This window comes from Polypterus senegalus, chromosome 2 (assembly GCF_016835505.1).
Source record: "Polypterus senegalus isolate Bchr_013 chromosome 2, ASM1683550v1, whole genome shotgun sequence".
Lineage (NCBI taxonomy): Eukaryota > Metazoa > Chordata > Cladistia > Polypteriformes > Polypteridae > Polypterus > Polypterus senegalus.
The window spans coordinates 96,697,373-96,723,815 of NC_053155.1; the positions used below are offsets into that span (position 1 = coordinate 96,697,373).

At 35.8% G+C, this 26,443-nt stretch overlaps 2 protein-coding genes across 6 annotated transcripts in view; one reads left to right on the forward strand and one right to left on the reverse strand.

Moving 5' to 3' along the window:
• Window positions 1–5,472: 5,472 nt before the first annotated feature.
• msantd4 (Myb/SANT-like DNA-binding domain containing 4 with coiled-coils) lies at window positions 5,473–14,974 on the reverse strand. 2 transcript variants are annotated; one of them, XM_039744187.1, is made up of 3 exons: window positions 14,887–14,974; window positions 10,265–10,858; window positions 5,473–9,429 (listed from the first exon to the last, which is right to left on the reverse strand). In XM_039744187.1, exons 2-3 carry the CDS (start codon window positions 10,721–10,723, stop codon window positions 8,809–8,811), a joined length of 1,080 nt encoding a protein of 359 aa, XP_039600121.1. In that variant the 5' UTR covers window positions 10,724–10,858; window positions 14,887–14,974; the 3' UTR covers window positions 5,473–8,808. The 2 variants fall into 2 exon arrangements, with proteins under 2 accessions (XP_039600121.1, XP_039600122.1); XM_039744188.1 differs by lacking the exon at window positions 14,887–14,974 and adding an exon at window positions 12,501–13,012.
• A 172-nt stretch (window positions 14,975–15,146) lies between these two features.
• aasdhppt (aminoadipate-semialdehyde dehydrogenase-phosphopantetheinyl transferase) overlaps window positions 15,147–26,443 on the forward strand; it is a 73,026-nt gene continuing 61,729 nt past the window's right edge. Inside the window, exons 1-2 of one of the 4 annotated variants that reach the window (XM_039744189.1) lie at window positions 15,147–15,459; window positions 17,694–17,922. In XM_039744189.1, coding sequence (XP_039600123.1) covers window positions 15,301–15,459; window positions 17,694–17,922 — 388 coding nt within the window. In that variant the 5' untranslated portion in view covers window positions 15,147–15,300. The remainder of the gene's footprint in view (window positions 15,460–17,693; window positions 17,923–26,443) is intronic. The other 3 variants (XM_039744190.1, XM_039744191.1, XM_039744192.1) reach the window with 3 other exon arrangements.

Genomic DNA, 26,443 nt, shown 5'->3' on the forward strand with positions numbered 1-26,443 from the left:
TACTAGACACTATGAATATCTTTATATCACTTAGTTGAGGCACTGTTCCAGCATTTTTAAAACCTTTCTGAATAACATTGTCAGAGGTATCTTGGGTAAATATAAACTAGTTTATATAGGTGACATCTTAATATTTACCTGGATTTTGTCACCCATGTATCGCATGTATGAGTTTTAAGTTACCTGTGGAATAAGTAGTAGTTCTTAAAATTAGGGAAATGCAAGTTTTACAAACTGTCAGTGTTATTTCTTTATGTGATATTTCATGACAAGGTCTTAGTATGGACCAGACTAATGTAAAAGCCATTCAAGACTGGATGCTTCCTAGTTCAGTGAAATAGATTCAACAATCTGTTTGTTTGTCAAGCTATTCTGTATATTTTGTTAATGTATTATGTTAGTAGAGTGATTGTCCCTTTTATAGCCTTTAGGGGGACAAAAACCACAGAAAACAATTCCTGGATTACTGAAAACCAAGACTCTTTTGACAATTTGAAAAAAGCTTTGACGTTAACTCCTATACTTAGATGCCCATATACTTTTACTTACCTACAGTTTGAATTTGAAGTTAAAAATATTGGCATGGCAGTCATCCTGTTACAATAATTACAAGATGCAAGTTACACCTTTCTGCTTTCTTTTGTAGAAAACTGGCTAATACTGAGCATATTTATGATGTTGGTATTGGGGAGTTGTTGGCTTTAAAATGGCCTTTACAAGAATGGAGACATTGGCTTGAGGATACATATCACCCTTTTTAAATTTATAATCAATATGTATATGAAGTCCACTAAAGGCCTTAATACCCGACAGGGTTTCTGAGTTTACTTTTTCAGCAATTTTAATTTTGTCATTTCATTTTGGTCAGTGCACAGGAATGAAAAGACTGATGCAGTTACAATAATCTGACGTAAGTCATTGTTTCTGAAACTATAGGATTTGACCCAAATTGGGTCATTGGACATGTTCATAATGGGCCACAACAAGATTGTTCATTTAAATTAGATATCAAAAGGATGAGACAGCATTTAGCACAAAGCTTAGCATTAAATATTTCAATCTTGATGGTTCAGTGAATTCTTCAACATGATTTATCCTATCACTGGTTTAAAATTAAAACAGTGCATACATTTTTTAGGAATAATTTAGCTACACAACTCAACTTTTTACTCAGTTTATTGTTAATTGAAAACCAGGATATATTTCTCTCAACTTTACTAAATCTTAAACTAAGCATTTAGACTGGCATCTACTCGAACTGATTTACTATTTTGAATGATGATTACTATTTAATTAACAGTTTGATTTCCACTTTTCTATTTTAGTAACATTCATGTAATAAGTATGCTTGAATGGAAACAAAAATGTGTACAGTGGAACCTCGGGTCACGAACGTCTCAGTACACGTACAAATCGGGTTACGGCCAAAAAGTTTGCCAAACTTTTGCATCTGTTCACGGCCACACACTCGGGTGACGAACAAGCCAGTTTCCCTTCTGGTTCGTACACGCCAGTGATTTACGCACGTGTTCTGTCTCTCCACAGTACATCATTCTCGGTCAGACGTGCATCGCGCAGAGGGTTTACCACAAAACTATAATCTCCTCTCCACTTCCTTCATGCCAGAACTCGACTCATGCAAGGTTAGTTTTCTTTAAAAAAAAGTGTTTACAGCGATCGGTTCGTAAGGCTATAGTGTGAACTCCTGCAATGTTACTTTTATTGGTTGTTTATGGTTAGTTTTTGTATAAATTACAGATTTTTCAAATGTTCATTTTTTTCCCTGTGCTTAAAACTTATTAAAAAAAGTGTTTACAGCGAGCGGTTCGTAAGGCTGTAGCGTGAACTCTTGCTATGTTAGTTTTCGCTGTTCAGGGTTTTCTCAGTGTTATTCAATGTTTTTTACATTTAGTTTACTATTACACTGTGCATTCTATGGTATAATTAACTATTGTTGTGCTTAAAAATCTTTAAAAATATATATTTACATACAGCTCGTACAGTCTGAAATGAATTAATTGTATTTACATACAATCCTATGGGGGAAATTACTTCGGGTCACAACCAAATCGGGTTGCAACCAGAGTTTTGGAACGAATTACGGTTCCACTGTACTGTTCTTTATTACAGTGGCCATTGTTATTGGTCCATTTATGTCTCGGCTTTCATTATGTTAATAATCCTCTTTTGAGGTCCTAATATGGTACTCACTTTCTTATTTGAGTTCTCTGATTAAAAAGTTTAAGAACCCTGATTTAGATGAATAAGAGAATGAACCCGAAATTAGTGTCTGGAATTTGATTCAACCGACAGATTTACTAGAGAAAAAAAAAATCAGTACCTCCAACGTTGCACCTCCTCCAAAAGTCCCACCTGGGTTAATATGTATGCACCCAGTTTGGAGGAATTATGAAAACATACCAAACAATTCTGAAAGTTAGATTTTTGATGGTCCACATGCCTAACGATGTCAAGGACTTTGTGTCTGCCTGTGAGGCGTGTTCTATCTAAGGGTTGCTCAGGTTTTGCTGTTGGGTCATTGCAAGCATTACCCAATTGTCGAGACCATTGGAAGAAATTTCTTTAGGTTTTAATATGGACTTAGCCCCAACTAGTGATTTAACTACCATTTTTATTATTGTTGATAAATTTTCAATAAGTGAATAGTTTGCTCCATTGAAGAAAATCCTATCCGTTAAGGAATTCTGTTGTTGTTGAAAACATTGTTTAGCTGTATAACTGGATGCCATTTGGGCATTCAATTAAATTTAACACTTATGAATCACCCACAGACCAATGGGTAGAGTGAAAGAGTGAATTAGGAGTTGGAAAAATATTTGTGTTTCCTTGTAGATAATTCTCAGCCTGATTAGACAGAAATCCTGCTTTTTGAGCTAATGTCTAGAAATGCCCATCACAACACCGAAATTAGGATGTGCCATTTGAATGTTTGTATGGTTAATAATATCCTAGGCTTTTTGAGGTTCATTCCAAGCCCTTCAGAGTACTCTGGAGTTTTGAAAGAAAAAGTGTCAAGAGAACCCATTGACAAATGGAGACACTGTCCAGGTCAGGATGATGGCGTGGTTCTTGATAAGAGACATCCACCTGAAGTCCATCTCAACCACTAGTTGCAGTCAGGAAGTGCTTTGCTACAGCTTTGTCCAAATTGGCCACTTGTGCTGAGCATAGAAATGTGCTTGCTGTGTTCAGGAGATTGTTGTAAATGTTTTGCATTTTTAAATCTTTAATGTTATGCTTTAATTGATAAATCTCACTGTAAAAAATGAGCAATGAAAAAATTCAGATATTAGACTTAGACAGTCAAAAAATGAGGACTCCATAACCACCTACAGTCCAATCTTGACCAGACTGATTCATGGCCAAGCTAATAAAACGTTGATTCCCCTAGTAAGGCAGCCACTCACTGGATAAGCACAGAATAGAGTTGCATAACATAAATACATACAAAATTTATTCAACTTTATTCTCACAAACGTGAAAGTCAAACATTTATTCAAATGTAACAAGTGTACACAACCATATTGTGAGCAAACAATTGAACATTTTTCTTTTATTTATATACCTTGATGTGTTTAAAATTTGCTTTGTGTTTTTTTTTTTTGGTCATTAAAACATTGAACTTAATTTCTGTTTAATCAACTTACACATAATTTTATCACATGTATTTTATTATAGTCTTATTTTAGTGTTTCATGTTTAATGCATATATTTATATAGTATATGAATACATAAACACTCAGTTGTAGGTACCAAAATAAATACTTAAATATCTTGATTATTTTATCTGAAGGAATACATAAATGTATTTAATTATAACAAGAGTACAATACCATAACAGAACTACAAACTACACATCTTAATTATATGAGGCAGTAATTTTTTGGTTCTTTTTTATATGTTCCTCGTTCAAGGAATCTACACAAATATATTTCTGATAAATGAATTAACTAGAAGGTATGTAAGTAAAATGCAATCCTGTTTCCTATTCTGGAGTTTTATTGTAAATATTAATTAAATAAAACACTTCTTTATTCTACAGACTCATTAGACACAAATAATATGGACACAAACTCTGCTCAGTCATTTTTTTTTAACAATTTAGAGACCATTTTACGACAAAGTTCAAATAAAGAACAATATTATTGCATAAAACCTATTTCCACTCCTTGTGCTTGTGCCTAAGATATTTGTTTGTTATGCAAATAATAAAATTATTAGCCTGATTTGCAACTACAGAAGCAAAATGCAAAAAAATGAAAGGAAAACAAACAATAGTATCTTGTAGATGCCACCAAATTAAGGCTTCAGTGTAAGGCTGAAAACAGATTCATTTTTCACAACAAATCTGTTTCTTGTACTGTCCGTCATTTATTTGAGCCTCCTTATTCATGTACACTGGTGGTGAAGTGGTGTCCTGGCTCGACTGAATGTGAGGCAAGTACCAAACCGCAAGGGGTTGTCAGTCAGCTGAAGGGAATATTTAGCCTAAATCTAACACTTCAGAGGATCTCAAGAAAAGGCCGCGTGAACTGGGAGAATGGGTAAACTCCATACAGACAGAGCCAGGGTCTACATTGTAGGTACAATGTGAAAGGTCTTTGACTAGTACTGGTGAGGACGTCAATGAGTCTCAGTAATAATGACATTGGTTAATCGCATGTATGAGAAGAAATATGTAACTGACAATGTACTTTCCTGTATATTCTGTAAACTGTTCTAATTGTGGTTGACTAACAAAAGGGTAAAACCTCCCTCTCCTCGAATGCTGCCTGTGGGTCGTCAAGGAACTTAAAAAAGGTAAAACTGAGTAACGCTCATCTAAGATAAATGTTGTAAGCCAGAATGGAATTGTTATCCCAAAGTGGTTGAGAAAAAAAATGTAGCAATTGCTACTTTTAATGACATGGAGAGTATGTGGATGATCTTATTTAAACTCTGAGTGCTGATTAAATTGTCTGGAGTAGCGCACTGGCTGATGGGAACTAAGTATTTGCATAAGGATACACATAAAATGAAGGGGGTGAGTGATATATATTAAATACATTTCTTACTGGATCAGTTCCACAAAATTAACTACAGCCACGGCACCTGGCAAGCACTCATTAAATGCATCTTCTTTGAGCTTCGCCAAGCTTGGCTTCTTTCTCTTTGATTCTACAATCTACAAATGCATAAACGACATACACCATTTCTCTTTGAGATTATTGTCAGTGCCTTAGTGAAATGGGGAACCTTGAAATATTTTTATATTGAAATGTCCTTTCTTAGTGGATATCTACTGCCCTATGTGTATCATGTAGCTTTATTTAGCTTTTTAGCTAAATAGGAAATAGTGTTTTTATTAATGAGTGAGTGAATGACTGAATGAGTGAGTCAACTTTATGTATATATATATATATATATATATATATATATATATATATATATATATATATATATATACTGTATATATGGATATTTCATCAACTCTTAAAAAAAAGAATTTGAGGTATACACCTCCTTTATTAAAAGAAACTGAATTTCCCATCTGAAAAGCATGTGTAAGGAAGATCAACAACAAATGCCTAGTTTAAACAATCTTACTATCATAAGAAGCAGGCTGACGCTAATTTCATCCCAGACCTATAAAAAACAGTGATTTGGCTATTGAGGTCTAGTATGACTGCTTTACATTAACATTTTAATTAAATAAAACAAATAGATCAATACAACTATTTTTCTTATTTATAATTATTTAATTTGCATTAATTGCACTTACTGATGTGCACTATGTTAATTGAAGTAGCATTCCACAGATCTTTCTGATGAAACTAACAAAATTCACTCATACAGAGGCACAACTGCTATATCAGGCTGCATGCTCTTTGACAATATGTTGTAACGTTTGGGGGCATAAGATATTTTTGTAAATGCATTCTCTCTTTATTTAAAATATTAGAACCTTTGCAGTTTTGCAGTGACAGGCATGTACGTAATTTCTGACTATGCAACTTCTAAACCAATCCAATGCCTCATGAATGTACAGCTCAAAGTATGTTTAGTAATTTAAATGGTACAGAGCACTGGTGGTCTTCTTAACCTGGCCCAATCAACAGCAAACCTGTGGTTAAAACATACAAACCTTCTGAAATGTTTTCAAAAAACATATGTGTATCATAAGTGCAAAGAACACATTACACGTGTTAAAAATAAACATCACAAGTTGCAAGGAAAAAACCAGATATACTTTGGCTAATGGTAAAAGTAAACGATGCATTTTCACCAGTTCTATATACTCTTTTGTCACTCATTTATGATGATGAAATTGGAGTCAATGTGAGTTTGAAAGAATTGGCAGCTATGTTCGCTCACTAATGAATTCTAAAATATGCAATTGAACTATATTGTGGGCTCTCACAAACCAGGAAAAAAGAAGCCGAAAAGAACTGCTGAACTGATAAAGACGAGCCATGGGAGATGCAGAATTTGTTTCTCAATACAACTGAAAGTGTAAATGTGCCTAACATCAGTGACATTAATCCATGAATGAGGCTGCACTGCATCCACATTCTTACTACACATCTAAATGATTAACTAAAGTAAATTAACATTAGTTTCAGATTGGAAATACCAAGCAAGAAATATCAGAATACTGTACAGTTGCAGGCTTTTTAACATACATACATACAGTACTTCTCTACACCCTATTTTCTATTGTAATGCCATGTAGCAATGCAATAGTCAAAATGATAAGATACATAAATTAATGTATTAGGCTTTAGTTACCTTGTGTTACAAAGCTCTTGAATTGATAACTGGGCTGTGAACTGGACTAAGGGGATTGGCCCATCATCATGCTTTTCATGATCAACAAATTGCATGTTGTCTTTGTCCTGTGTTCCACCAGAATACATTGACCATTCCAGTATACATGGATTTATATCATTTCAAAGACAAAACCGAACTGCAGTTGATTTCTAGCTAGTGTCAGGCATGGGCAAAAAGAAACTGAAAGCCCTAGTAGACCTTAGCAATGGAAACTGCCTTTCAGAATGTGCAACGTCTGCCAGAAATAATACATATAATGTACCTATATCTGAAATCAATTAAATGTGTTCTTTACATATTCTTGTTTTACAAGCTTACTGAATTAATATGTTTAGGTTTAACAAATATATACTACAGTTAAAAAGGGATTATACATTAAAAGAACAAACAGAGACCAAGGACACCTCACCACATTCTAAAATATCAAGACTCTAAAATGCCTAATGCACAGATTTTGTTTATTTGGCAAGGGGCCTTGCCTGAACTTTGAGAGTGCTACTAACTGAATTGTTAGAGATCAGTTGCTGATATTTTCAATAAGCTTTTAATGTAATCTCATCAGATAACCTCATAATGAAATCAATTTTTTTTTTGCTTTTTCAAAATAAGCATTTGATGTTACTAGATCTAAGGTTACTTACTCTGATATGGCTCATTTTGGCTGACACAAATTGCCTTCACTTTGTTCAGTTTCAAACTTCAGGCATGTTGTGGCACATTACACAATGAAAAATAAGAATACTGCATATGAAGAATTATTAATGACGCGTTTTCTACAGTACAAACAAATAGTTCTTAGGGAGGTTTCCATTGCCATTGCTGACTAATGTTACTGTATATTCTTATATTAGTATTGTATCTCACAAAAGTGAGTACACCCCTCATATTTTTGTAAATATTTTATTATATCTTTTCATGGGACAACACTAAAGATATGACACTTTGTTACAATGTATACTCACTTTTGTTGCCAGCGGTTTAGACATTAATGGCTATGCATTGAGTTATTTGGATTGGCAGCAAATTTACACTGTTATACAAGCTGTACACTGACTACTTTACATTGTATCAAAGTGTCATATCTTTAGTGTTGTCCCATGAAAAGATATACGGTAATAAAATATTTACAAAAATGTGAGGGGTGTACTAACTTTTGTAAGATACTGTAAGTAAAGGCTGTAATGCATGACAGACCACTTAAGGTTTTACAATGTGTAAGAAAATTGTAAAGATTTACAGACCTCAATAGTTACAGCATCCTGAAAATATAACTGTGTGATTCAAGGCATACCCATATATCTATATTTAATAAATTATTGTACTTTGGGGTAATCTTATACTCAACTATACTGCATGGCAAATACAAATTATCATATGTGAATCTCCTTAGCATTTTGCTGTGAATGAACTAAGTGAAAGACACAGATGTAATGATTTTATCCCTAAAGCATAAATTCTTCAATTTTGTTCTTCAAATTTTCCACCATTTCCTCTGAACATCCTTAAATAAGCATAATGTAGAGTACTTTTATATACTGGACCGATTTAATCAAAAAGTATATTCTGAGATTAACTAACCGTTATTCCAAAAATGTCTACATGTCTGAGAAAGTCCCAAAAAGAATTGTGAGTGGTCAACAGGGCCACAACACTGCAGAAGTATACCACAAAATGTAATATTTTCCTATATATTTTTTTTTTTTTTTAAAGTCAACAAGTGTTATGTGGCTATATCTTAATTGATAAGTTTGTAAAGTACGTATATATGCACCAAGAAGTGGATATTGAACAATTTAAATATTCCACAACAGCTTCACAAAAGAATGTTGAACATTAGATAACGCAAGATTTGATACAAATTCTGATAATAACTAGCACTTTTTAAAAATCATACTTCTCACGCAAGTATAAACATTAAAAGCACTTTGAATTTCTAAGATTGGAACTAAGTTATCATAAATAAAAAAAGAAAAATTACTACTGGTGAAGAGCTAGTTGCTGGCCATCCTTCTGTAGTTGTAAGCGTTCTTTTTCCACTTGAAGCCTTTCTTTTTCAATCTGAAGTCTTCCTGACTCAAATTTAAAAAACTGCAGCCGCTCTTTCTCCAGCTGCAAACGTTCTTTCTCAAGTTTGAGTTTTTCTGTCTCCAAATCAACAGGCTGCCATGGTTTTCTCTCTATCTGCCCATGTTCACAATCTAGTGCAGGTCTCTCAGACTGAAACATCAGCAGCCTTAATCTCTCCCGCTCAATCTGCAGTCGCTCTTTCTCTAGCTGTAACCGTTCATGTTCAATGTCGATTCTGCGCAGCTTTTCTTTCTCAATCTGCAGACGTTCCTTCTCTACCTGCAGCCTTTCTGACTCCACATTCAGACGATGCTTCTCCAGGTCTAGCCTTTGCTTTTCCAAAGCAATCAGAATGTTAGTTCCATCTGCAGTGGCTTCCCTTGCTGCTGCTTTTGTGGCACTTAAAATCCCAAACTCATCAATATGAGCAAACACCTCTGGTACCCTGCCTTCTCTGTCAATATCAGGGAGGATAGAAGGGAAGCTCTCATCTTCTTCTTCTACAGATCCCCCAGTTGTTGCGCCTTCAAGCTAGATATAGGTATTAAAAGATACAAAAGAATGTTATTCAGATTCAGTCAAAAAGCATAAAGCATTCCAGTGAGACATGTTTATCTTCACTGAGATCTTAGTTAGGCTGTTTAAAACAAGGCCAAACCCAGTAAATAATGAAGCAGTGACTTGAGCCATGTCACAAACCCTTAGCAGGAAAAAACAGTCACAACATTTCCAGACATATTGCATATTTTAGTCTAAACAGTATATAACTGAATATTTTAAAAATCATAATCAAGCTGCACATGGTTGTTCATACATACATTATTCAGCCACTACCATCCTGGTGCTGCAAAGGTTTAGAAGCCATAATCTCACTGATAGTCTCTGTTTTCATAAAACTAACATAATGTGAGCATTTAAATGTTACATAATGGAATAAACTGAACATACTAAATGTCTGACTGCAATGGTTAGTGAGTGAGTGGTTCATCATCATTATTATTTTTTTTTTCTTGAGCGAATTCTTTTATCCAGTACAAGACCTACATAAATAGTTAGTCCCAAGGTTTAATGAAAATTAACAGTTGTTTAACAGATGGTAGCATCAGTACAGATGCAGGGACAATTTTAATTTTCAGTTAAAATGCAGAAATTATAACATTTCCTACTGAACACTATGAAGTAGTAACTTACGATGTTTACTCAGCAATATTACTTTTGTCATTTCTACAGCAATATTAGCTTCATTCTTTTGACATGTGGCAAAATACTTTCAAAAATCTCCTTTAATTGCTAATAAATAAATTTAAAAAATAAATGTCTTCAGAACACTGATAACACAAGTAAAAAGTAAAATCAAACAGAATACCCTATAATTCTGAGGCTCATCTTCAACTTTGATTCCAGAGGAAGGTAGACTGCTAGGCTCGCCAAACTCAGCCAAATCCTGCCAATCACAAGAAGAATCCTTCGGGAAGCCATTCAGATCCATACTTTGGTCACCACTAAGGGAATTCTCAATATCTGGTGAAGAAGGATTGAATTCATTTTTGATATCGGAGAGATCTGCCCTCATCTGCTTTCGTTTCATCAATGCTCGCCAGTCAAGATATCTCCGTTTCACTTCCACTGCAGTACGGAGCTCGCCTTCTCCAAGAGCATTCACACATTCAGCAACCTCATCCCAAGCCCTTCTTTTCAGCTCATTAATTGCAGTGTTCTGTTGCTTGGAAAAAAGTATATCTTTACGTTTCCTAATTTCTCTGATTAACGTCTGTGTTTCTTTGACACTATAATTGCTTTTCCTTTTCCGTTTCAGCTGCTTCATCTGTAAGAAATCCAGTTTGGCGTATGGAGAAAAGCCTTGCAAGGTAGAAATGATGTTCAGATCCAAAACTCTTGGATGAAAGGAAGAACTTCAGTCACTGAAGAATGCTCATTAAACCTGGAAAACCACAGACTTCTACAAGAATAACAAAATAGTTATAAGTAACTTATTCAACCTCTGCCCGGATTCCTTTCTTAGAAATTGTAAAATTAAGAGTTTATAAAACTCCAAGATGGCCAACATCAATTTTAATGAACCTACAGCAGATGTATTTCTATTTACATTTTTTTCACTAATTTTGTTTTAATTTACGCTTATTTATAGATATGACATTCTACTGTGTTCCTAATTATCCACTGTTTCAGTTTTTTTTTTCACCTTATCGCATTTAATTAACAATTTAATATATTCTTTAAATTCAGATTTTAAAAGGTAACCTTAATCTCAAAGGGAGGTAGAAAGTTTGATTTTAAAGAGATGTTTTAGTGAAAGAAGCACAAATGTTCTTTACCAATGGTTAACAAATGTCAGCAATAGTAAATTGTATATTCTTTAAAAGATAAAAGCAGTAGCTTCATACCAGACTCCCATAAATTTCCTTTTATGTCATTTGCCTTTCAACTTATTTATTTAACTTCATTTTACACAGCTATCCTTCTCATTATCTGTTCACTGTCACACGTTCTTTATATTTTGACCATCCAAGATTTACTTAATTCAGTGCTCAATCCCCAAGAACATCCTACATTCAAATGGTTCATGTTACAGTTTTATAAAATTCAGTAAAATATTATAAATCTGCTAGGAAAGGGTATGAATTTTCAGTTGATAATATCTGAATTGACTTATAAACACAGAAAAAAAAAATGATTACATGCTATCTTTTTTAAGTGAGGTGTTTTTGGCAAGGTGTTTACTCCTGCTACTTTTTGCAGCAAAATCTTGTAGGGAGACATGAAAATTTGCCAAAAAATATATTTGCTACCCTCCATTCTAAAAAAATGTTGATGAGAAGAAATGTTCAATGTGTTGTTTTACTATACATAAATACTGTCAACCACTCAATTTGTAAAATCTAGAGTTAAAGTGATCCCCACTGACAAATATGCTATTTGAAAACTTTTTTCAAGTATTTTCATTCCTTTATGAAGAAATACTTCCTACCATTTGTGCTTCCTCCTATGCCCCCCTTTTTAACTTAACTCATTTTTAAGAAACAGATGGCATGCATTTTGTTTACTGCCTACATAATTTTAAACATTCTAATATACTATAGCAGTTCAAAATCTCCTTTTGCATAAGCTAAGTAGATCTAAGCTAAAAAGATTAAACTCCCTCTTTTTTTGCACAGCTCACTCCCACTGTCTGGAGACCAATTTAGTAACACTTCTCTGCATTTTGTCTAGTGCTATTATGTCCTTTATGTAGTACAGAGACTAAAATTGCACCTACTACACCAGATGTGGCCTCATAAGTACATTACACACCTTAAGGATTTACTTGTACAGTACTCAACATAGTACACTATGGGATCCAATATTCTAGATTAGCTTGGTTAATTCTTTATATACATTCTCTACGCCAAAACGGTCAGAAATGTACCAGGACCCACAAGTATTTCTCTTAAAGAATTATTTCAAATATTATGTATAATTTCTCAATGGTGATGTCTTACATTTTTTATTTACTGTGTTTTAAATGCTAACTGACATGATGAATAAAATAATAATAATAATAATAATAATGGGATACTGTATGTTAAATTATTAAACTGTACCTGCCACAGACTATTTCTCTATAGGGCTCTAGCTAAAAATCATGCACTTTCCATCTCTTGAATGAAGCAGCCTGACTCCCCAGGATGTTACAGCTCCTCTTCTTAAGTGTGTAGGTGGTTAAGTTTACTGTAAAACATATGAACATGAAAAACAATGTGCTCATTGTCTCTATTTTAACTGCTACATAATGAGACTGCATAATAAACTTAATAATTTGCCATTTTAGGTCTTAATTGGAGGTTTCTCTGATTGATAAATTGTAAACAGTATGACACTGTGGATAAAGAATTGGGATCCAGACCACTACATTCTGGTTTAATTCTCATCAGTGTCTTAGTGTGCAACCCTGAGCAAATCATTTAACCTGAATGTGGTCTAAATGTTAACAACAAAAAAAACTGCAAAGTTTTATTATAGGACTGTACTTGTTAAGTTCCTTAGAATGAACTTAGTAATAGAAAAGGTCTATATCAAAATATATCATTGTTCAGTCTGTCTGCTGAGATAACTTTCAGGTTTTAAGACTTCATAGAAAAACATTCCATGCATAAATAGACCATTTAAATACAATATTTAAAAGAAGAAAAGTGTAATTATAAAGTCATAAGGTGAATAATTATTAAAACACATTCTTGCATTCATGTTTAATTTAATAAATTATTATTATTATATACGCATACATACAAAAACAAGTACATTTTATATAAGAAATATATTAATTCAATGACAGGTTGAAGGAATAACTGTTTAAAGGCCAGTCCCTTAACTCCAAAGGCATCTGTGTGAATATACAGTATAAATATAAAATGATATAATATTCAAACACACAAAATCAACTTAAATCAATACAAAGGAAAAAAGAAGTACATCGTCACAAAAAGAAAAAAAAAAACAAAATGGCTAATGAAGCCAAACAAGGCAAGAAACAAAAGATTAAACAGATACCTATAGCAAGTAGGAATAACATGTCCAGTATATAAGATGAGACTTTAGCATGCACTGAATTGGTTATTTGCAGAATCCAGTAATCATCTGCATGCAAGACAACTGACAAATAAAATTGTTGCAAAACTGGAGTAATGACACTCCTGTATGAGCTGAGTGAGCCGGGGCCTGAGCCTGAGGAACATTGAGTTAGAACTGGCTGCGTTTGTTTTAAGAGGGGCATTTCTTTAGACTTTGAAAATTCCCAAGATCATAACTGAAGACTTCACATATAATGGATTGCCAAGACCCTACTACCACTGCAGTTTTGATTTATATAAAATATTACATATATTTCCTTTCTTTTTTTTCCAAATCCTTCGCCATGTGCAATTTCTTGTATTAGGAATTTTTCATTTTTTGCATAACACAACTTACTCTCCAGAAAGTTTTTTGGGGGTCAGCTACTTGTATAGCATCCCTGAAGCAATTACAGGTTAAGGAACTTGCTCAAATGCCCAACGAAGCAGCATTCCTTCCGTCACTGTCAGGATTTGAACCGGCTTTCTATTATTATATATACAGTACTTTATATAACAGGGAACAAGTCCAACCCCCAAAACCCTGAATATGATTAAGCAATCTATTTAACGTAATGTTATTATATGGAAGGCTTTTAATAAAGTTTGCCCACTTTTGTTTATATAAAATTATTCTGATGAATTTCTATTGTGCTTTGAAGCAAAAGGCAGGAGCCATGGATGCGAACCGTCAGCAGAAACTTGATTTTGTTATTTATAAAGCATGTGAACAATCGCTTCTTTTAATGTCTGGTTGTGCAAATTAAAAAAAAAACTACACAAATAAGATAAACTTAACATAATACCAATATATAACCCCACTTTACATTTCTTGGTTTACTCTGCGATGCCAAGAACTAAAACCTAATAAAATATTCAGAGGTTTCGACACCTACAAAATTAGAGATGCCGTAAAACTAGATAAACCACTTCGATGAATGTATTAAATCAAAGCTACGCTTCCATGCATGACTGCTTTGCGCATGTAAAATAAATCACATCACAACAATATTATCTTTTGTATGCAGTGGAGTTGCAGCTATCCCACAAAATGTTCTGCCCCATCCACTTTTCTCAGGACTTTTAAAGGATGCAGGGTCCGGCCTGCAGCAGGTGGCACATCACTTGCTAGCAGACAGGGCTCCACAGCCCGCATGCCTGCAGTCTTATTTCCCGAAGCCTCTATTTGCAGATACCGAGAGCCAGGGCGATCGTTAAACAGAGAAAGCCTCGTTAAATTGCAAGCACATCTTTCTTGCAAACGTCCAAGTTTTGCACTCGAGTGAAATCATTTTTTAATCTGTTCTGGAAATAAAATCTCAAGAGACAAAGTAAAAGCCTAGCTGCCGCCTTGTATTTGCTGATGAAAATAATAACTTACCGGAATGGAGAGAGGGGAAAGCCTCAGTGGAGAATCTACCCCATTCACAAAGCTCAGCGGAGGGACCTCCGGTTGCAAGCAGGTAAACAAAGGTTTCCTACATCTATTGGATAATGTGAGCGTCACTCAAGTGATACCCCCACTGACCACACCTCGCCGCTCCGTAGTTGGCACCAATGCAAAGCCCAGTTGAATGTTGATTCGCAAGAAATCTCAAACGACCGGTTCGCGATTCGTGTATCTTCATGTCATTCAAAAAGGGCGGGTTAAAGTGTGGTTAACTCGTTTGCGCATGTGTAAAGCCATCAATGCTCTGCAAATATGGTGCTCTTCGTTATAAATATTGAATTGAAGATATTTACGTTTATTCACTTATAATACATGAACACCAGATTCTTCCTGTCTTCTTAAGTAATGGAAAGTGTACGCTGGGCATTTAGGTGCGGCAGTTGGTCGCCAAGTTGCTCTGAATGGCTTTTAGCGGCGCGATGTGTGCAGCGTGAAGAGAAAGACAGGATTGGACAGTTTGTCTTTGCCAAGGATTCCAAGTCAGCTATGGTAATAGTACCTAAGGTGATGGTACATGCTGGCTTATGTACCCTGAGTGAAAATGTAATTACTGTAGAAGCAATAGTAAAGGAAGTGCTGTAGTATGTAAAATATTGTGTATTTTCTTATGGCAAACTTAAAGGGAAAGCAAAAAGTTAAAACAGATTTGATGACTGTATAGTAAAAATGGTATTTGGATCCGAGTTAAAATACGGAAACGAGAAGTTTAAAAAGAAGCGGCTTGGAGGTAATACTGTACATATTTTCAGTAATGTCATTAAAATTGAAAAAGAGTAATGCGATGAATGAATCAGTACAAAAGGTTTGTAATGGGAAGTATATGGAGAAATGCTTTGGAGAGTGTCTTAAAATTAATGGATCAATTTTGTGAAATTTGCATCTTCTTTATGTGACCCATGTGTTGCCATTTTCCATTTAAAATAATGAATTCCTACTGCATAATGTTAGAACGATCAGGCCATAAATACAAATGTCAAATTGGTTACTGTCAAATGAAGTAACTGATTCATTTCAAGAACTGTCTAAAGAAAGTTTGTTAAATAACTCAAGCTACTTTATTATTATATAAGTGAAATATATTGTAACAAGGTTAAAGTGTTTACCAGTTATAATTGTCCACCTAATGACTGCACCATTCTGATTGAAGAAAAGTGATCACAAGCTTCGATTCCATTTTATCTATGGCCAGAGTACTTATTGCAGGGTTTAGGTTCAGGGGGTTCTGGTCTGCTGAAGGCTAGTTTATGAATTTTTTTTAAGTATCCTGTATAAATAAATTTATCACAGACTGCAGGCAGAAATCACTGAGGCGCTCATTAATACTTTTATTATTTTTAAATCTATAAAGAACAATCTGTTGTATTTTTGTAAAATGGAGTTAAAAGAAACAATGACAAACTTTTTATTCTAGATTTTTTTTCTTTCAAATGAGCAGCCCTAGTTATTCTTATGAAGATTACTGTAGTGGTTGGCAGTGCTGGCTCACAGTTCAAAAGACTGGGAATGGCACATTTCTTCATTTATTTGTGTGGGTTTTCTCTAATTATTCTGGCTGTTATATTTTCGGCCAGGGTTCCTTCCCTGACTAGGGTTCAAATCCATGTATTGTGCAGTTTTTTCTTTATTGAGCTTTTAATGTTAATGTTACTTTTGTTAACTGTCTGCTGTATTTTCTTAGTCTGTGTTATGTATTTTCTGGGTGGTCTCCCAAGAGGCTGTGCCACCTGCCAGTCACTGCCAGGAACTGCCCTCCGCTCTAGCTCTACTGTATACAACTGGATGGTCTCCCAGAGTTCCTGGCAGTTCATTTAGAATACACTTAGGAGTGGTGAGTTCTTGTGTTTTGCTGTGCTTGTGCTGAGTAATTTATTAGATTTCTGGACCTATTACTCTATTTTGACTAATTTCGACTGTTTTCATATTAAAACTTTTTTTGCTTTTGGATTTGCCTTAAACAGGCATTGTATGCCCTTTCCCATTGTCTACTATGACATACTCTGTAACTTATAAAATACTGATTACTTATACAGTTAATTATTATATAAGATAATATTTTAGAAAATTCTAATGATATATGCATATTATTTATTTGTTGTTCTGGGTTGTAATCTCTGTGTTCTTAATGTTGTTAAAAGTTTACTCTGATGTACTGTGGTTTTATTCTGCATCCCAAAGTTGTTGCAGTTAGGCTGGCTGTCGTTTTGCGCCTGGGCCAGCCCTAGTTGAGTTGATGTGTTAGCCAGTTTCTGGATACCGCACTCAAATATCCACACTTACTCATTGCGTATTAATTTAGATTTACCAGATAATATACCATACATTGGGGTTTTGAGAGGGAAAATAAGTATTTTTAAGAGAAGAACATCTCACTTTAAAAGCAAATGTTAAACTGGAGTGATTAAAAACAGGAAGATACACAGGCATATTAGTATATCAAATATTGTGGTCCAAAGTGACCTCGAAGTGATATAAAGACTTTTACTTTATTTTAAAATTAATTTTGTTTAAATAAAATCACCGCATTTATCTTGTATGTCGTGCTGTACATTGTGGATAATATCAGATTTGGGTCAAGGTGAAATAATGCATTTCATATGTACTGCATAAGCAACATATGTTAACTTTAAAACCAACAGATTACTGTAGTCCATCAAGAAACATACATGGTTACAACTTCATTCTTTGAATTACATCAATGACTCTTCCAGTTCTCTCAACATTTTCTTTTTCTGTTCCAGGCTGGTCGTTTGCTGATTAGAAAGTTGATTACTGAAAAAATGAACATACCATGGAATGAAATACATTTAGAAAGGACTCCTAAAGGAAAACCAGTTCTTGCAAAACCAGTCCTTCACAACATCTCTCAGAAATACAACTTTAACATATCACACCAAGGGGACTATGTTGTTCTTGCTGCAGAACCAGGGTTTCAAGTGGGGGTTGATGTCATGAAGACAAGCAGGCCAGGTAAAATAACATTTTAACAATGTTTATTATTATACATACTTTTTTAAGTAAATACAGTGCAGGAAAATATTGACCAAGATTGAATATAATGGAATTTTGCTATATATATTTATACTGGTTAATCTGTTTTTAATTAGAGTGGTCTTTTACTTTTTGTCAGATTAACACAGCTTGTAATTTGCAAAATGTTCATTTTGCAGAGACTTGCTGATTTTATGTTTTTGGTCAGTCTGCTGTATTCTTCTTAATGTCATGCTTATTATTTGTGGCATCGACAGATGAATGCTTTTTTTATCCCGTCAAACATTTAATTGTTAAGGCAACCCTTACCCTGAACACCAAAAGATACAGAAAATGAATTGCTGAATAGAGAAACACAGATGGGATCTTTCATTGGATGTAACAAAAAAGCTCTTCAGTGACCCACCACTAGATGTTGCTCTTGTTTTGCTGATAAGTAAATTATACAATTACTGTATCTCTAAGAGTTTCAGACTCTACCTCTTTTTACACCTTTAATTAGGGGTTTCCACCCATATGTTTGACTAAAATTAATATTTGTGAAATTTGACTGTTTTCTCATTTTGGTATGCTTGGTTACAACATTTGTTTTTGGTAATAAATTCTGTAGTTTCTTGTGTCTTTGAATGAACCAAAGACAATAAATCATCTTATCTGTTGTGGGTACTTATCAGAAATGTGGGTAGTCAGTTTTTCAAATGACATGTCATTAACATATTATTTATGTCAGTGATTTCATAAAGTAAGAGTGAACTAAAGAAAAAAGTCACTGATTCTATTCATCAGTAATAAATTCAGCACAGAGGATATTGAGAGTGTGACGCATAATACACTTGGAGCAAGATTATGCATCTGCTGCAAAAGATTTAATTAGGATTCCCTTTTGATGGCATTGTCCTTACTTTAGCTCTGATCATCCTTTAAATTTTTTTTAATGTACTGTATGGCCAAAAGCTCTGTCATAGTTGCTGTATAATTAATTGCATCTAAACCAAGCAATGTGTGAGGTTTGAGTTTTCTGACATTGCACAGATTGGGCTACATTTTTTAACAAGAAAAAGCATAAGTCACACTATGCTCTAAAATCTTTTAATTGGATTGTCTATGCTATAATGCAAGTACAGTTAACTGTTATTCATCATGTGCAGTTGATTGGGTGCATAAAATTTAGTGACCTAACTAATAAACATTATCAAGACGTTTGGAAATTTTTGACTTATATTGTTTTAATTGTCCAGTACATCTTCATCAGTCAGGTCAAATGGCTGCGAGTCTCTGTTAAAGCAAAGTGAAATGTCTCGAAATGGGTGGATTGGAGCATAGATACAGGGGTAGTGTGTAACTTTATGACTTACTCTGATAATGGCTATTTTGTGGATATTTCTACAGGTGATTGGCGAATACCCAGAATAGTTTTTGTGATAAATAAAACATTTTGAATGTGAACAATAACTATTGCAATATACAGCCAGTAATGCTTTTTGTACAATAGAGAGATTTTTTTTTCAATTAAAATGCAGTGAACAAGAATGCATAAGGAACTCTAAGAATCAACCAAGGCCTGCATTTTGGTGTAAGAAAAGAAAGTACATGTAAACAAGCAAAACTGAACTCAAAAGTGCTACAATATTCATATTCTTGCCAATTCTTAGTAGCATGTAACATACAGTAACTATGTCTGTGAATAGCATGAAAAGATAAGCTATAAAGTGCCATTGTTAAAACACATTCTTTTTCTGTACTGCTTTTTCTCCACTCTGATATTCCAGTTTGCCTGCCAATGAAACCATATGCTATATCACCTAACCTTCACTTTAACGCCGTTACTAGCTAGTTATCTAACATAATGTATTAACCCTTCATTTGTTTGTCTGTGTGTGTGTTTTTTCATGACACAGAATTTACTAGAATTTATATTAGCTGTCTCCTGATATGCATGTGAAATGAAGTAGAGACCTGCCTTCTCGTGGAACCTGATTTCATTGATTGCAGTTTAAGACATAATTTTAACGCTTAGTGCATAAGCAAGTGCTTTAGATTAAAATAATCTGAGTATTTAAATGTTTTTTAAGTTTACTGTTTAGTTGATACCTAAATCTTTATCATTGTCTTGATGATACAGCTCACTTTATTGGGAGGTCTCTGCAAGTACTCCACCAATGAGAATGGAGTCCGCAGAAGATACTAAAAACTGTACCTAGATCAGGCATAGCACCAGTATTCGCCTGATTTTTGCCTAGGCCCACCCACTTTGCTCATTGATCCAACCTGTTTTGTGGCTTATTATTTGTTATTGTTATTTTTATGCACACGAAAAGGAGCCTATATTCATAAATTGTATTTATTTCAACATCAATTCATTATAAACCTAATCTGCAAATTTTCCAGTGTTAAATTACTTTGTTTAGTAATAAAGTAGCTCTTAACAAAAGCATATGGAACATGTATATATTTATGGCGATTTTACTGTGTACATCCACCTGACAAATTCTTCAAAATAAGATTTTAAAGGTTACCAGTTACGATCACACTGTGCTTCTGATGTCAATGGAGGCTATCAATTAGTAACTTACTAAATATACTTATTATGTATGTTTATCCATTTGGAGAGAATCATGAAAAAGGCTAGTAGATGAACATAAACAATATCTTGACAAACAACCCTTTTAGGTTTTATTAGCTAAAGGAAACTAACAGAACAATGTTCTAGGGTCTGATGTCAGCAATACAAATTTTGGGTATGAAAGATGCATTTTTTTGCAAAACATAAAATCATGTTGGTGATAAACTAACTGAGGATAGATTCACTACTCAGTTCAGGCACTAGAAATGCAAGAACCAGGCATTTTCAAAACACAAGTCAAGTAGAACTCACAGGATTGGATTCCATTACAAGGAATGCGAACAGTCAGGCACCAAAACTGCCCTTAAGTGACTACATATCATATTGAAACAGTGAATTCTTGACTGATTGAAAACAACAGAAAGCATGTCAAAGACTTAGTTATGTCTTGTTTTAACAATAAATAGCACTTGGCGAACACAGGAAAAATGAGGTGGTGGAAAATACCGTATGTCGATCTTTAACAGACTTTTATGACTGCTATGTAACCTAATGATTTGTGGCTTTACCTAAGAATGCTTTCATGACAAGTTATGAAAACATTATGATCTAATTTAAGATGTAGCTGCTGATTCGTAAAATGGAGAATTAACTGCATGACAGGAAAGACATATATTATACAGTTTTAGTTGGTAAGTGCAAGAGATGGTCCAAAGTGAACTTGTAGCTATATGTTAGAAGTATTTATACAGGGGATCTATTAAAGAAAAGGCAGTGAGATTCATGGAAACCAGCAACATGACAGCAGAAGGAATAACTACTAAAACTGCCCAAGTATTAAACATTTTCAACTGGACCTGCAATTTGTAGGCTCCAGCTTCAGTGGCATGTTGGTAATGTCAAGATGCAAAGATGGTGTGCAGACTATTTTTTAACGCATTTTTACATGAGCAGATATGTCCAACGGTAGCGAACCCTGACTTCTGGAGGATGCTGAGTTTGCCAAAATATTTGCGTATCAATGAATTTGCCGAAATTGTAAAATGGAGTATGGATGAAATTAGGCCAGCACTTAAATCCTACAGTATCTTCACACCAATACCTGAATATTAACAGAACACACCAGAAAAATGTCCAATGAAATATATTACACACCAAATATATACATATTTAAAAACTCAGCAAAGAAAGAATATACCAAACATATATAACAAACTTCACAATTAACCCCCCACCCCACACCACCCCAAGACAACATATACAGTACTAAAAAGTCTTTACTGTAAGTGAATGGGGTGGCTCCTGAAGAGCAAACAACAGTTAATAGAAGGAAAGTTGTAGTGGAATAATCATCTGTTGTAAACTGTTTCCCAGAAAATTGATAGTGAATGTAGTCCTACCACCAGAGTTCAGAAGGTGAATGATCTTCTGAGGCATGCCTCTTCCACAAAGAGCATCTGCAGGCAGAAATTAAAAAAACAGTTTATAAAGCGTTCTTTGGGTGTTGCTAGTGATGAAGTTGGTGGAAAAGAGTTTTCAAGCATCAGTCAATGAGATTACTAGTCGGAGTACAACAGTGACTGCACCTGAACGCTCTGAGTCTGTCATGATTCAAGAAGAATTTAACAGCCTCTTTAGAATACAGTGGAATTGTTGATATATTCAAGACTAAGTCCTGCTTCCTACTGCTTTAAATATTATCAAAAGGTAGACATTCTCATTTCACCATCTATAAGTAGATTTCCGGTGCCGCATCCGAGTGGCAGCCTTTCCAGCAGCTCCGTGTATGACTTTATCTTTTTACCTTTTTATCTATTTTTTTTTCTCAATTTCACTGATCACTTCTACCACTTTATTTTATGTGGAATTGCTCCCTGGACACTTTTTACTATTTTTACTACTTGACATGGATTTTACACTCCGAGACTCGCCTATTCAAGTAGTCAGCTTAAAGCACTGAGAAGAAATGCTTATGCCGGTGTGGTTCCTTATTTACCTGACGAGGTAAGAAGACGATATCGGGGCAGCCGAGCTGGTGCAAAGATAAAAGATAAGATAAAAGCGAGACAACTTGAGAGAAAATGGCGTTATAAACCGCCGGTGCCTTCTGTGATCCTGGGAAATGTGAACTCACTACCAAATAAGATCGACGAACTGGCTGTGCTGGTGAAAAATGTCAGAACCTACAGAGAATGCAGCTTGCTGTGTTTTAGTGAAATGTGGCTAACAACTACTATTCCAGATGCTAACGTGGAGCTACCCGGATTTAGCACAGTTAGAGTGGACAAAGACGCAAGTACCTGCGGAAGAAGAAAGGAGGAGGACTCGCTCTCTATGTCAATACAAAGTGGTGCAACTCAGGACATGTAAACGTTAAAATCTCCAATTGCTGCAGGGACATCGAACTGTTGGCCGTAAGTCTGCGCCCCTATTACTTGCCCAGAGAGTTTGGACATGGATTGTTGTTATTGTTTACATCCCCCTCAAGCTTAACGCGAGAGCGAGTGACATCATCCATTCCGCAGTTGCTAAGTTACAAACGCAGCACCCTGAGGCACTTGTGCTAATCGCTGGAGACTTTAACCATGTAACGCTGGACAAAACATTACCTGCCTTCTCCCAGTATGTGGATTGTAACACCCGGGGAAACACGACTATCGACCTACTGTATGCAAACGTTAAAGACGCATACAGCGCCACCCCACTGCCTGCGCTTGGGAAAGCAGATCATAACCTGGTTCTGCTTCAGCCTCACTACAAACCAAGAGTGAGGGAACCACCTACAACCACATGTTCATTCAGAAAGTGGTCCCCTGAGGCAGAGCAAGCTCAGAGAGACTACTTTGGAACTACAGACTGGGATATATTGCTGGGTCACATAGTGAGAACATTGAAGAGGCTGTTGAATGCACAACTGATTACATCAACTTCTGTATGGACATTGTAGTTCCAGTAAGAACAGTACGCTGCTATGCTAACAACAAGCCATGGATTACAAGTGACATCAAGGGCCTTTTGAACCAGAAGAAAAGGGCTTTTAAAGGTGGTGATCAGCATGAGCTCAAGCGCGTGCAGAAGGAACTCCGAGTCCAGCTCAGGGCGGCGAAAGAGCAGTACAGGAGAAAGCTGGAGCAGAAGTTGCAGAACAACAGCATGAAGGAAGTGTGGGATGGGATGAAGATTATCACTGGCTGCAGCTCAGGGGTGCCGCCATCGAGACAGACGTGGAGAGAGCAAACCAAATGAACAACTTCTTTAATAGGTTTGATCACTAACCCACTCTCACCTCGAGTACTGCATCCTCCAACCATCCTTCTGCTGATACCAGCATAGGTGAGACATCCCCACCCACAATTACAGCAGCCCATGTGAGCAGAGAGCTGAGAAGACTTCGTGCCAGCAAAGCAGCGGGTCCAGATGGTGTATCGCCACGACTGCTGAAGGCCTGTGCGTTGGAACTGGGGAGTCCTCTACAGCGCATCTTCAACCTGAGCCTGGAACAGGGAGAGTCCCAAGGCTTTGGAAAACATCTTGTATCACCCCTGTCCCAAAGGTATCACGTCCTAGTGAGCTGAATGACTTCCGCCTGTTGCTCTGACGTCACATCTGATGAAGACCATGGAGCGCTGCTGCTTCACCACCTGAGGCCACAGGTCCGCCCGCCTCGACCCTCTGCAGTTCGCATACCAGGAGAAGGTGGGAGCGGAGGATGCCATCATCTATATGCTACACGATCCCTCTCCCACCTGGACAGAGGCAGTGGTGCTGTAAGAATTATGTTTTGGACTTCTCTAGCGCCTTCAACACCATCCAACCTCTGCTCCTTAGAGACAAGCTGACTGAGATGGGAGTAGACTCACACCTGGTGGCATGGATGTGGACTATCTTACAGACAGACCTCAATATGTGCGCCTTGGGAACTGCAGGTCTGACATTGTGTCAGCAATACAGGGCGCCGAGGGGACTGTACTTTCTCCGGTCCTGTTCAATCTATATACATCAGACTTCCAATATGACTCGAGTCCTGCCACGTGCAAAAGTTCGCTGATGACACTGCTATTGTGGGCTGCATCAGGAGTGGGCAGGAGGAGGAGTACAGGAAGCTAATCAAAGACTTTGTTAAATGGTGCACTCAAACCACTTACACCTTAACACCAGCAAAACCAAGGAGCTGGTGGTGGATTTTAGGAGGCCCAGGCCCCTCATGGACCCTGTGATCATCAGAGGTGACTGTGTGCAGAGGGTGCAGACCTATAAATATCTGGGAGTGCAGCTGGATGACAAATTGGACTGGACTGCCAATACTGATGCTCTATGTAAGAAAGGTCAGAGCAGACTATACTTTCTGAGAAGGTTGGCATCCTTCAACATCTGCAATAAGATGCTGCAGATCTTCTACCAGACGGTTGTGGCCAGTGCCCTCTTTCACGCGGTGGTGTGCTGGGGAGGCAGCATAAAGATGAAAGACGCCTCACGCCTGGACAAACTTGTTAAGAAGGCAGGCTCTATTGTAGGAGTAAAGTTGGACAGTTTAACATCTGTGGCAGAGCGACGGGCACTAAGCAAACTCCTGTCAATCATGAAGAATCCACTGCATCCACTGAACAGTGTCATCTCCAGGCAGAGGAGTAGCTTCAGTGACAGACTTTTGTCACTGTCTTGCTCCACTGACAGACTGAGGAGATCGTTCCTCCCCCACACTATGCGACTCTTCAATTCCACCCGGGGGAGTAAATGCTAACATTACTCAAAGTTATTGTCTGCTTTTTTCTTTTTTTTTATTACTATTTAATTTAATATTGTTTCTTTGTATCAGTATACTGCTGCTGGATTATGTGAATTTCCCCTTGGGATTAATAAAGTATCTATCATCTAGATTTCAGCATTAATAAAAACTAATTAAAACTAGGACAGTAAAATAAAAATGGACATCCCAGTTTACACAGGAATGCTTGTACTTCTAATTTTTTTATAAAATAATATATACACTAGGTAATAATAATAAAAATTAACATCAGGCCCACTAATGACAAATTTAGGCTCAATCTTTCATTAAATCATGGCAGTGGCACAGACAAAAGTTTTACTGGCATTGAAAAGGCTGTCGAAATGGTGATTTTAAATCCTATCGCAGCAAATAAAAAGTAGAATCAGTCATATGGCAGTAGTGTTCAACTGGTTTTGATAAAGAGGACAAGTAAACAGCAGCTGCTTTGATAACTATTTAGTATATAGTAAGCCAAGAGTAACCTACCTAACTCACGAAAAGAATAAACTTTCCTTACATTCACAGTAAACCAACAAAGAGAGGTGACCTAAAAATAAAATAAAAATAAGTTACTGGATTTTATTTGTAAATATATTTGATCATATGTTAAATCTTCATTACTAAATTGAAACAACACAGTTTCTGTCTGGAATCCTATAAGACCCTTAGGATCAAAATGTAATACTTTACTGCCTGAGATGTTGTCAGATTCTTTTATTTTGAAACTTTTTTTACATCCTGCCTGGATGTTCTTTTTGTAAAATGTCAGCTAAGTTGGGGATTTTGTACATCAAGGGATCTATTGGCTTCATTTATTCATGGTAGTTACTCTGTTTTTAATTTCTCAAATCTATTTATCATTGTCATTTGTCTTTACCAACAGAGCCTTTTTAACTTCTGTTTCAAGAGCTTCTCTGAGTATGCATATCCTCAGATATCGTGGTATTGACAATAACGACACAATGGGATAAAAGGCCATTGAAGAGAATACTTCTTCATTTGATTATACAGATTCCAAAACCCTTCAGACTGTTAGAACTGTTGCTTGTTTCGATTTGTCTGGTTTTTGAACTCTTAGCAATCTTTCCTGACTTTAATTTTGTCCCAAGATTCTTAGTTTTGTTTATCGTATTGTTTGTCTCCTGATTCTGACACTTGCTTCATTTTTT